Source organism: Mytilus edulis, chromosome 4, assembly GCF_963676685.1.
Source record: "Mytilus edulis chromosome 4, xbMytEdul2.2, whole genome shotgun sequence".
NCBI classification, from domain to species: domain Eukaryota; kingdom Metazoa; phylum Mollusca; class Bivalvia; order Mytilida; family Mytilidae; genus Mytilus; species Mytilus edulis.
Genome location: NC_092347.1, coordinates 33,235,519 through 33,249,213, shown reverse-complemented (window position 1 = coordinate 33,249,213; position 13,695 = coordinate 33,235,519). Strand labels below are relative to the sequence as shown.

At 32.2% G+C, this 13,695-nt stretch overlaps 1 protein-coding gene across 1 annotated transcript in view; it reads right to left on the bottom strand.

Moving 5' to 3' along the window:
* The window catches only part of LOC139519503 (uncharacterized), a 14,257-nt gene extending 7,168 nt beyond the window's left edge, over positions 1-7,089 (bottom strand). Inside the window, exons 1-5 of the mRNA XM_071311625.1 lie at positions 6,916-7,089; positions 5,710-5,820; positions 5,295-5,429; positions 3,515-3,565; positions 1,413-1,523 (exon numbers count right to left, since the gene is read on the bottom strand). Of these exons, the coding sequence (XP_071167726.1) occupies positions 1,413-1,523; positions 3,515-3,565; positions 5,295-5,429; positions 5,710-5,820; positions 6,916-7,006 (499 nt within the window). The 5' untranslated portion in view covers positions 7,007-7,089. The remainder of the gene's footprint in view (positions 1-1,412; positions 1,524-3,514; positions 3,566-5,294; positions 5,430-5,709; positions 5,821-6,915) is intronic.
* Between the last annotated feature and the right edge of the window lie 6,606 nt (positions 7,090-13,695).

Here is a 13,695-nt window from a genome sequence, read left to right as displayed (position 1 = left end):
AAATGATGCAATTGTGGTTGATTATCCCACTCGGTATCTTCTAACTTTTTACATGAATATAAATCATGTAATAAAATAGTCAATTGCACTTAAAAAAAATATGCCAGAAATTTTAAAATCATAAATTATTCATAACCTATTTAACATTACTACGTGTATTACTAAGCTCATAGTGTATTTCATTTAAAACTGCATTCATGGTTTAAAAAAAAAGTATTGTGGAGTCAATTCAGTTTGGATTCATGGTTTATTTTTTAGTTGGTTAAAATTTCATTGTCAGAGGGAGCTAGCTACCATTTGAGGAGAGAGGCTTGGGTGAAATTTGAAAAAAGTCAAGACAGGCTTTTGAGCAAACAAAGGCAGGAACAGTAATTTGGCATAACAAGTAGGATTACAATTTATGTAAACAATTCCAGGATAAATTAATGAAAATTGCAGGTCCCTGAAGAATGAAAAATAAAAATGCAGGACAATGATGTCAGGTGAGGGAGGGTTAGGGTGGGGGGTCGTGATCCCCAAATCCCGGGCTTAAAAACACGAAATACCGAGTTTAAATAAATTTAAATCCCGATATCCCAAAATTCGAAAAAGAATTCTCGGATCCCGAAATCTCGAGCTTAAAAACACCCGATCCCGGTCCAATCCCCCCAATGATTAAACCTAATAAAAATGCATTTATAATTCTAGCCCGCACCCCCCCCCCCCCCCCCCCCCCATAAAATCAAATGGTAGCCTGTACTTTAGTTCATTTTATGTAAGACCTAGGCATTGGCAAGTAAAAAACGAAAACAGTTATGGTCCTTTCTGAGTCCCTCTTTTTCTAACGAAATATGAAATTTATTTGTATGAGGCTAAGAAACGGGGGTTTTTTACCTCGCATTTCCCCCGTTTCGTGCCGAATACAAATAAATTTCGTATTTCAAGACACTATATGTATATTGTCTAAATAAACGTATATTGCCTTTATACTGAAATCGATAAAAAAAAATTAAAAAAAATATGTAACAAATTTATAGTTAAAAAAAGTGTTTGGAATTTCCCTCTTGGGGTACCATTTTGGTACCATTTATAAGCATAGTAACTCTCAAAGTCCAGGCGGTTTAATTAGACATTGACATTTTAAGGAATTAGATAAGGAAATGAACTATATTAATAACATTTACTAAACATGGTATGTAAATTACCAAATTGAAGACATAACAAGTTTAAAATTATAAAAGTTTGACAATTATTACTACACATTGTCATGGCTGTGACGTGAAGTGACAGTAGTTCCGGTAAGTTGGCGGGGCTAATAGGCTAGTTGAGGTCATTGACGTATAAAGCTAACGTTTATACGTATAGCTTTATCTGTATAGTAAAATAGCTGATTGCAGTATAAAAAAAACTATTGATATTTAGTGTATACTAACCGGTGCAGAATCCACAATAACGATTACAGTTCTCCCTAGCCCAGGTGCTGTATTGGCCTGTACATGAGTCTTTACCATACTTATCACAGTCTTGACGTTTATCCACGCATACTACAAAATAAAAATGAAGCAGTCAGTATTTTACAAGACATGCTCACATCCATAAACTGTTGGGTTTTTTTAACATCAAGACTTTTTTTTTTTTTTATCTAATGATTTCTTATTATATCGAGCACATGTTATTACTGCCATCTATTGTTTGATCTATAATCTTTTCATTATTTTGCTTACGTTGGTTTTATTTTATATTTTTTAACTTTAACATGATTATTAAAAATCATATGAAACCTTAAATTAAAAAAAAAATGATGCATATGTTTTTTTTATAACTAAATGGATAGTTTTCATTATAAAACTTATGTATATATACTTTTTTTTAAGAAAATTCTTTAATTTGTCCACATTTAGAAGAAGTTTACTTTTCTTTAATTGCTTGTTGCCAGGAAGCAATTCGCCGAAATATTTTCCGTATGCAAGTAACCTAAGCGTGACCCTTCTCGTAAAAATCCGGTGATCGCAATACGCATGGATATGTCTTTAAATAAACTATTATATGATTTTACAAGTTATAAACGTGCTCAATATCCATGTTTCTTTATTGACTGTTTACAATCGGTAAACTACAGTTTCAAAACACGGAAATTAATGAGCTGTCATATTTTTTAAATCATAACAGACAGACTAAAAAAAATTGACGATTGTACGATTTATTTGCGTGAGAAATGAAAAAAATCTTGCACAGAATACTAATTTTATCATATATGCATGCATTGGTTTCCGGATTGGGTAAACATTATTTTTGACCTGGCACTCGTTTCATATGACTTTAACTAGACATATGTTAAGAATAACAATGGTGTATACAAGGAGATGAACACCACCAGATTCAAAACTGATACCCGGTCAGAATATCATTGCATTATTTGTTTTTGTTAACTCTGTCCTAAACGCATTGCTCATTGGTGATTAATTTTCTTATGAAGTCGGAATCATTTTTCATTTATATCATCATAATATTGAAGATAAAGTTAAGTAAATGTGTATATAATATTAGGTAAAAATGAATTTTGAAGTGAAGTAAGATATATTATCGTGTAAAATAATTTGAACACTGTCCAAGAATTGTACCACAAAATCAGTATGAAAATTGCCAATGACTTGAAGTTTAAATTAAAAAGAAAAGTGAGTTCTACTGTGATTGTGCATAGTTTTCATTTAGCCATTGCAGATAAAAGGACACATAAAAAGCAAAGATGCTTATTCGGACACCTACCCCACATCCTGCTACTTAAAAAGTGATAAACACAAATTATTATGTATAAACGACAGATGAACTTACAAAAATTTTGAAACACTTAAAAATTTAAAAAAAAACGCGGAAATATCTGGTAAATTAATTAAAAGCTTTTTGTTGATTGATGGATGTTTGCTCAACCTTTAATTGCAAATGTATTTATACATATTTGGGACGAACACTACAAGTAATTTAATTTATTGGTTCTGACAGATTGGTCGAACGTGATGAAATGTTTACCGCAACTGGAAAAGAGATTATGTTGTCCTGGGAAATTTAGTTTGCATCGCAATATGGACGCAACAGAAATTTTTTAAACAATGGTTTTTAAAATGAACACAGTATGGCACCGTCCAGACAAGAGGCATCATTGAATGTAATTTATACAACACGAACAGTCAAATCGATGCTCACCTCAAGTATGGGTTTAATTGTCGTAGGGAAACAAAAAGTTGACTTAAACTCTTTAAAGCAGTAATTCGTTTATTATGATTATTTGATAAATATAATGAACTGACAAATTGGCAGATATGGTAATCAGTGACGCATATGAGAATATAAGCATAAGTAGATTTTTTATAAATTCAATGCTACGACTATGTAGGAATGACCACATGACTGACTGTTGACTGTCAGTTGTGCAGAAAGCTTAGGTTGTTTTAAACAGTATATTTTTAAACAGAAATATCCTTTTAAAACTGCACACTGTGTACTATATATATATACTTTGTGTTATGGTTATACTTACATGCTGGTGGTAAAGTTGTTAATTGACTGTCTTTAAGGAGAAGCTGGTCCGCTGAAAAAAAGTATTTTCATAATAAACATCTTCACAAATGTGGCAGTGTCGAAAAATGTATGACAAATGTGGCAGTGGCGAATAATGGTTCACAAATGTTTGGAGAGTATTTTCAGCAATATCCTCTTATATTTAATGCGTTTCCCTCGGTTTTAGTTTGTTACCCCGATTTTGTTTTTTGTCCCTGGATTTATGAGTTTTGAACAGCGGTATACTACTGTTGCCTTTATTCAGCAATAACAGTTAAACAGCAAAAATCAGTAAATAATGTTATATTGTTGTTATTTTTATCATTTCATTTATCTTTTAATTTCATTTTAAAATCAAGTTTTTTGTTTACCATAAATGTAATGTGATTTGTGAGTTCATGAAATATTAACTGTCGATTTAAAAAGAAAATAAAGGAAAAAAATCATAAAAGTCTTCTTCACTTCTATACAACATTGCCACTTTAACAGAAATTGATATAACCACTACATAACGGCTCTCCTACTTAATGTTGCAATTATTGAATAATGCTTGCCGAAGAAAAAGCGTAGGCCAATCTAATTCTGCAAGCTATTTAATATGGCAAAGAGGAAAACAAATAATTTAGCAAGCGATAATATGTGGCGGCGAATAATATTAAGGAGACACCATTGGAAAGTACCTTCACAAAAATGAATTCATTAAATACTGACAGAAGGCCATATTTGTTGTTTTAGTTTCGACTAGGAAAATTCTAACTTTAAGGACTATCCTTACATCATCCTAAAACAGCTTTGTATATATTCCTAAGTTTAGTACCAATTTTATCATATCTTATCTAAGGTTACTTTATGTAACCTGAATTAGGACTTAAACGTGTCACGAGACAATCATAAGATATGTAATTACTAAGACACAGATCTTATTTTTTTCTTCCATAGTTTTGTTTGCATGTTGCAGAGGTTTGCTGCTCACAAGGAAGCTATTAAACCAAGAGTTCCAAATAGTGAAGTTGAAATCATCCCTTCGTAAATTTTACGGACGCCATCACGAGTTGGTTGACCGTTATGGAATAACCGTTTCACAAATGATATTGGATATGTTCCTTACGTCGTAACTACAATCCCCTTCCCTTTCATGAATATGACCTACCGAATTAGACTATTTACCGGATTTGTAATCACATAAGCAAAACGACGGGTGCCACATGTGGAGCAGGATCTGCTTACCCTTCCGGAGCACCTGAGATCACCCCTAGTTTTTGGTGGGGTTCGTGTTGTTTATTCTTTAGTTTTCTATGTTGTGTCGTGTGTACTATTGTTTTTCTGTTTGTCTTTTTCATTTTTAGCCATGGAGTTGTCAGTTTGTTTTAGATTTATGAGTTTGACTGTCCCTTTGGTATCTTTCGTCCCTCTTTTACTCTTTTCGATACATGAATGACAATGATAGAATTAGGGGACGATGTTTTTGGTATTCTCAGGGCGGGGCGTTGGGGGAAGAGGAGTTGGAGGATGTTTCCCGGATTATTTCTTCCTTTTATCTGTTGCCATGCATGCTGATTGTATGATGCGGTGTCGCTTCGCAGAATTTTTTTCATCATCAAGTCTTGTGCAAAGTGCAGTATATTCGGTCTTATCAGGCCAAGTTATTCATTTTAAACTACCTCCGATACTCCACCACCCGCAAGAAAATCAAATGTTCGTCTAATTACTTTAATCACATTAAATCATATGATCTTGAATATTTATATATTTTTACTTACGTGTACAGAGTCGACAGTAGTATGCACAATTATCAAAGGCCCATTGTTTGTATGCATCGTCAGTACACACAGTTTTTTGGTATACATGACAATTAGGTTTGATGTTCTCACAAGGTGGTACTGGGGTTGTTGGACCTTCATAAAACAAATACAATTTCACTTAAACAACAACTTACATTGCCATCGGCTTTCGAAAATTTGCACTTTTTGCAATTGTCTGAATGTTGGCGGAACGGAACGTTAGCTAGTAATACCAATTGTTTTAAAATAGCAAAATGATTTTCTCACCAATGTTTTCATGTGCTTTTTTTAAAAAGTAAATGCTGGAGACGTAAATAAGCCTAAAACAATGGCAAATTGTATATCTGGCTACATTGTTTATGAATTGTGTTTGTTTCTATAATGATGTTCTTACCTACGCAGAATCCACAAAAGACTGGACAGTAATCTTTTGCCCATTGTTCATATGGTGCTAGACAAGACTCTTTTTTAAATGCAAAACAATTTGGTAATCTGTCTTTACATTCTGAAATAGAATTTAACAAGTATTTTAAACTGAAAGCTGGAAAGAACTGACTAAACAAGGTTAACAATGCAACACGCTTTCACATGGAAACAAAAAATTAACCTGGTGTACCGGGCAGTTATAAGGAGAATCTACTTACTTTTCCAGAAGCGTTAAGATCACCCACAGTTTTTAGGTTTCTATGCTGTGTTTTGTGTAAAGTTGGTTGTCTCTTTGTCGTTTTGCGTTTTGCCATGGTATTTTCAGTTTGTTCTAAACCTTTGAGCTTAGATATTCCTTAGGTATCCAGGGGCGGATCCAGCCATTTTTAAAAAGGGGGGGGGGTCCCAACCAAGAGTAAAGGGGGGGTTCCAGCTATATGCTCCCATTCAAATGCATTGATCGGCCAATAAAAAGGGGGGTTCCAACCCCCGGATCCCCCCCCTCTGGATCCGCGCCTGGGTATCTTTTTTTCAGTTTATCTTTCAAAAAGTATCGTTTTTGGCTATTCCTATTATGGTGTAAACACATTAAGATAATGCATAAGTTTTGTAACATAAAGTTGCCATTTTGGGCGGTATTTTGAACATTGCAATATTAGCGGGAGGTTTTGCTAACGATAAAACAAGTTCAACCTTCATTTTTTTGCTGAAATTTCGTAAACGAAGTACAATTTAAAATATTAAACTATGGAATAGTCTTTTTCTGTGTTTATTGTCGTAAGTAGTTCATTGTTTATGTTATTCCGTTGTCTTCCCCTAATAGTTGATGTTTTTCTATCGGTTTAGGTTTGTGACCCGGATTTGTTTTCGCCTAAACGATTTATGACTATTGATTAGGGTATACTATCGTACCTTTATTTATGCAAATGTTTCAAGTATAATATGTCATAATTTTCTATTTTGGAAATAAACATAGTAAGTTTATAAACGAAATGCTACTTTTCGCCCAAAAACGTAATTACAATATACCCATCAACCAATAGGTGTGAAATTCAGGGACTATTGTCCTAGGTACATTAAATGTTTATGGCCAAAAAAATGGATTCCTTAGAGAGAAATTTTAAATTAAAAAGAATACAACATCTCAAGAAACAAATAAAAACAACCAACATACGTGTTTTTGTTGTAGTTCCTGACATTAACTGAATTGCTTGACCATAGGTCAAAGTTAACACTGAAGACAATAGTAAAAACGACTTGAGCATTGTATACTGTCAGAATAAAGCCTACGACAAGACTGATCAGATAATACTTGCACTGTAGACGTCAAATACTAAAGTGATAAGATAATCACTATTCAACGCCTCTTTATAGAAACATTTAATTTTTTGTCCTTTTCTTCACCTTTCAACGTCGGTACAGTTTATTCAAATCATAAGATATAGAAATGGTAATAGTCTGACAAAGTCGTGAAATCGACCAAACGATCCTTCATTGATGGTAACAACAAAGACCAAACATAAAAAGTGCATGATATATAAAAATATAAACCGTTACAGGACCCTGAAATGTCCAACATATCAGGAAAAAGTAAAATCATAAAGATACTTAACTTAAATTCAAAACGGAAAGTCCCTAATCAAATGGCTTAATCAAAGGATAAAACACATCAAACGTATAGACAACAACTGTCATATTCCTGACTTAGAAGAGGCATTTCAAATGTAGAAAATGTTGGATTGAACCTGGTTTTATGCGCTAAATCTCTCACTTGTATGATAGTTGCAACAAATTCCATTATATTTACAACGATTCGGGAACAAAACAGACATAATAGGTTTAGTATGACGTCCATTATCACTGAACTAGTATACATATTTGTTTAGGGGTCAGGCCAGGTGCGGTAGTTTCTCCTCGCATTAAAGACCCATTGGTGGCCTCCGCGCGTGGTCTGCTCTTGTTGTCTCTTTGCCACATTCCCCATTTCCAATCTCAATTTTATAATAGGTAAATAGTCAAAATATGGGTACAGCAGTCATCACTGTGTTACAATCTGAAAACAAACAAATATTTAACAAAAAAACAAAAAAAGACTGCTATCCAATTTAAAAACCACTTGCATAGAGGTAATATAGCAACAGCCACTTTCATATAGCAACAGATTTAGGTAAAGGTTATGTACACAAAATGTCATTAGAAAAGCGAACAAGAATCACCAGAGGACAGAACAATTTAAATGCGAGCCAGATGGGTGAAGAATGTTGGCTACATATACCGTATTTATCGAGTTGGCTTAACTTTTATGACTGTCAACAACATAGTAATATTGGAAGTCTTAGAAACTGAAAAATCAGGAAATTCAGTTTTCTCATTTTTTTTTTAAATATAATCTTCTTACTTGTTTTTAAATTAAAAAAAAACAATTCATAACCATTTATTTGCGGGTGTGTGTTGAAACATCCAATTCTTAAATGTTCACCTAATGTTTTATTTTAAAAAAGAATTAAAGTCATTCAAGTTTTATCATTTTTTTCACTAACAGTGGCTTTCAGTTTTCAGTTCTCGGCATGAACAAAGTACTTCACACTGATATTCCATCAAATTGTGTTCAATATTTTTAATTTCATATCGATTAACTTTTGTACAGGATAGTAATTCAATACAGATAACTAAGAAGTTTATCATTTTGTCTCAAAAATTCTAACATAATACGATCGTGGAATTGTGATCGTCACATTTTGGAATTGGTTTTCTAAACCACGCAATACACTTTGTACTATTTGTAATCTATTATGAGAACATTTCATATGTTTGTACATTCAAATGACCCCAATAACATATATAAACTATATCTGTTTGATAGATAGATTCGAATGCACTAGATGTTAAGATAAATTTAAACAAACAATTCCAAGTCATCTTTAAATCAAAAGTACTTGATTGCTTCTTCCAAAAGTGATTTTGGATGTTAGGAATCACAAACAATATTCTTTTTTTTAAAAAGGACCAAATGAACTCATCATAAATACCAGGATAAAAAAAATATATTTACGCCAGACGCACGTTTCGTCTACAAAAGAGTCATCAGTGACGCTCGAATCACAAAATTTTCAAAAGGCCAAATAAAGTACGAAGTTGAAAAGCATTGAGGACCGAAAATTCCTAAAAGTTTTGGCAAATACAGCAAAGGTAATCTATTCTTTAGGTAGAAAAGCCTTAGTTTTTCCAAAATTCAAAGTTTTGTAAACAGTTAATTCAATATTATGAACATATCAATCATACCTCAAATCAACAAATAATCCCACTATCGTTTTATTGGGGTGAACTTTACAACGTTTGAGATCGAGAGGTTGTATTAGAAAAAAAAGGAAAATGTCGTGCTCTTTTGAAAATACATTTTAACCGTGTAAAAACAATTAGAAAGAGACATATAACGTGAAAATACATTACATACAACACAAAGTCAACGTACAGCAATATATAGTAAATGCAATGTGACGACATACAGTAAATTCAAAATAGTGGATAAATACATACATATGTGTAAAAGTGCAGAGAACACAGATAACAACAATTGCGATTCATTTATTTGTATTTGACACATACACTGCAATTGTACGAGTATTTCAAAACAATAATGTAAATTTAGAAATCATTGCCATGTTGTTATTATTGCTAAACACGTGACAGTATTAGATTCACAACAATAAAACTTCGACAGTGATTTCATTATACTGCAATACTCTTAAAACTATTTACATAAAACTTTTAAAACAAAAAGGTAACATCAACTACTATTGAACGACGACTATCAATCTGGTCAACTCGACGACAAACAACATCAAAACATAAATTACTGCTCTACAATTTGCACTTTCTTGACATGCATGTTTTTGAGACAAAACGTAAGTTCAAAGACAAAAGCCCGAAAATCAATTTAATTCGTAAATATATGAAAAACATGTAAGCCATGTTATAACTAGTATAGTTTCTTTTTTTTTATATATTTTTTTACCTTGTGATTGTGCAGTAGAAGAACCACATAAAAAATAAATGCTAGATAAAGCGTTCGTGTATATTTACACACAAAAATAATTGATGGTTAGAGTAAACAGATGCATCTGAAATAGTTAAGGATCTGAAAGTATTATTTTGTTATTAATCCAAGTGTAGTATAACTTTTTTTGTGTATGTCGTCAGATATGGTCTTTCGCAGTTTTTTGGTGAGTATTTTACTGTTTGAAATAAAAGTTATGCAATTGGATCTCTGAATGGTGTATTAAAATTAAACCAAAATAATCATGTGACACTATGATCATTGAACCGATTCCAATCAAGGAAGATTTTGTAAAATTATCATTTGATTTTTAAAAAGGATAAATCATGAATCGACCTAAAAAAAACAATTATGACATTCTGAAATCAATTTTGAGTATAGCATATGCATATTCGTTTGTATAACTTAAAAGTTACATTTTTTTGTTTACAAGTAATAATTATCTGGAATGAATCAGTACATAAATCTCACCTTCACATAGTGAAATATAGAACTTCAAATGGAACTTCATGATCAGACAATCATTCTCTCTGAACAATCTATAGAGTTGATCAGTACATATATCTGCATTATTTAGGTAGAGTTAGAAATCATCGATTCCACACTTCATTCTGGAAAGGTTTTTTTTTAGCATGGAAGAAATATGCAGCTTTTTAAGTATGGTATTTATTATTTGAATGGTGCATGTATTATGTATGTGCCCTATTAAAAGAAGCTTGAAACTTTCACTTGTACTGACGGTTTATGGGATTGGTAAGATAAGAAAAATATGCTAATCAAATATTACTATTTATCCTTTCAGAACATCACAGTTGCCTATTTATGTTGAGCAATTGTTGGTTAATCATTATTGCATGCTGTTAAAATTTTGATTTTGATTTAGTCCTAATGATCTGTCGAATCGTATTAAATTCATATCACCCTTAAATAGTTGGCTGATTTGTTTAGTGGAACGAACCTAGACCCTCTGGTTTTTTTGTAAGTTTGTTTCTTGTTCTACCAATATGCGCTTTAGTCATCAATTTATTATCAATTTATTAAATTTTAATTTTCCTATAGTCAACTTTCCATTTCTGTGTAGCAACATCCCAGCGGCACCAGCATATGGAGTATATGTGTCTCAATTGATACGTTACTCTAGAGCTAGCTCAAAGTACGTTAATTTTGTTGAACGAGGAATACTGTTTTCTAAAAAGTTGCTAAGACAGGGCTATGAATCAATCAAATTAAGGTCACCACTCAAGAAATTTTACGGTCGCCATCATGAGCTGATTGCCCATTATGAAAAAAGTGTGTCAGAAATCATATCTGATATTCTTCCTCAGTCATAATAACCTTCCATCATTACCGAACTGAACAAAGAAATAACACGACGGGTGCCGTATACTGTGCAGGAAATGCTTACTCTTCCGGAGCACCTGATTTCACTCCCGGTTTTTAGTTGAGTTCGTGTTATTTCTTATTTCTTATTTATTACTGTTGATGTAAATGTCCTTTGGTCTTTTGAGTCTTTGTTTACTCCTGGGTTTTGATTGTTATTGCCTCTACAATAGTCAAACATTTAAGTAAATATACATTGTGAAATTTTTATCAAATTTCCAGTCCACATAGATTTTTACAGTAGAATGAAAATGCAGCTTAAATGACACTCTTGCCAATTTATTTTCGACAGAGGACGATATATTTGGTTCATTTTTCGGGAAAACTTTAGCCTGGATCTCGAACGATGTTGAGGTCTTTGTAACACCATGACAATAGGGATTATGGGTAATCATTTAAAGAAATATTGGATAACTCCTCCCTTTACGAAATCACTTAGGGAGAACATAAGCAATAAAGTGCTTTCAAGATTGTTGGGAAAATATAGTGCATTTATATCGTCTATCAAACAGGTATACTTTATCTTATGTAATTCGGGTCATTTGTATTTACAAACATATGCCATGTGCATTGGGTTTATCTTCAAATTATTGATAAAAAAAATAGCGCAAAGTGCATTGCGTCTTTTGAAAACTAATTCCAAACTTTGACTCTCACGGTTCCATGGTCATATGTCGGATTTTGGCGGCTAAACAGTCAGAAACAAGAATAATTAACTAAACATGATACAAACTTTTCCTAAAGTAGAAAATGGTAGTTTAAACCTGGTTTTATATTTAGCTAAATCTCTAACTTGTATAACAGTCGGATAAAATTCGGACAATAAAGTATGGAAAAAAACAGACATAAAAGGTTAAAATGTCAGAAATAAGGGTACAACAGTCAACATTGTGTTATAATCTCAAACACTATTAAAACAAGCGTGATTATTTTATGTATTGATTGAAAAAGAATATAATGAGATTATTTAAAACACAGTTTAAAAAGAAAAACAGTAAACTTTTTTTTAACATAAAAGCTACCGGTGAAATAAAAAATGCAACTACTATGAACCTTTCATTTGTAAAATAGAATAGTGCATGAACATTTGAGAGTAATTTGAAATGTAAACACAAAAAAAAACATATAAACGTTTATAAATACCAATAGTTTAGTGTATTAATTTTAAACAGAATATAAGCATTGTATTTCTTTTAAATAAAAAAACGAAGGACAATATACTTTATAATTTCTCAAATAAACAATTATCATTCAATATCGGTTATAAAAATGAACCCAACACAGCAAATGAGGTGATGTAGCATACATTCTTAACCCTTCTGGTTCGCATTCTTGTTCTCTTCTGTCCCCTAGTGGTTCTTGTTCAATTTTGAGGATATTTCGAGCGTCACTGGTGAGTCTTTTTTAGACGAAACGCGCGTCTGGCGTATATACAAAATTTAGTCCTGGTATCTATGATGAGCTTATTTACAACCACTGGGTCGATGCCAATGATGGTGGAGATTTATTTCCTCGAGGGTATCACCAACCCAGTAGTCAGCACTTTTGTGTGGACATGAATTATCATTGATATGGTTATATTTATAAATTGACTGTTTACAAAATTTAGAATTTTGAAATACTAAGGAATTTCTACTTCAGGCATAGGTTACCTTAGCAGTATTTGGCAAAACTTTTAGTAATTTCGGTCCTCAATGCTCTTCAATATCGTACTTTATTTGGCCTTTTTAACTTTTTTGGATTCGAGCGTCACTGATGAGTCTTTTGTAGACGAAACGTGCGTCTGGCGTATGTATAAAAATTAGTCCTGGTATCTATGATGAGTTTATTTACCTACATCTATTGTTATTTGAACGTCGCTGTTGCTATCTGAACTGTGCCATGTTTCTAATTTAGCAATTTTTGAATCATGTAACGGGTGATGTTTGCATAGGTTAGCAGGGTATTTTAGCCCTGATGAAACACTGAATACTATCATTCGGTTAACTGTGAATTATTTTGATAGATTTTCATTACCCTGTTTTCTGTTTTGTACATTGCATAATGTGACGTTTACTAAGCATTAACATACTACGTTTGTATTGTACATAACTTTCATGTTAAAAAATCCGTAGGAAATACGATTTTTGAAAAGAATTAAAAATCAAACTTTTATGTTCATATGTTTATTTGAAGTTATTCAACATATTATCATCATAATATGCCATTGTTTCTCTATTATTAAATAAATTTGTACTAACTTAAGTGGGCAAAAGATAGTTGTTACATTGACTTTTTTTTGCCTCAGCGATTTATAAATTTTGAACAGCAGTATACTATTGTTGCCTTTATTTACCCATGAAAGTATATCAAAATATTAACTTTTTAATTTGAAGAATCATATTACAACCTTTACTACAAAATATATCGGAAAATTAAACTGATTAAAGTATTAAATAATACCGATGAAGAATGAGATTTCTCTGTCTAGATGAGTTGAATGTTATATTATCTTATCACTTAAGACTGTCTACAGTG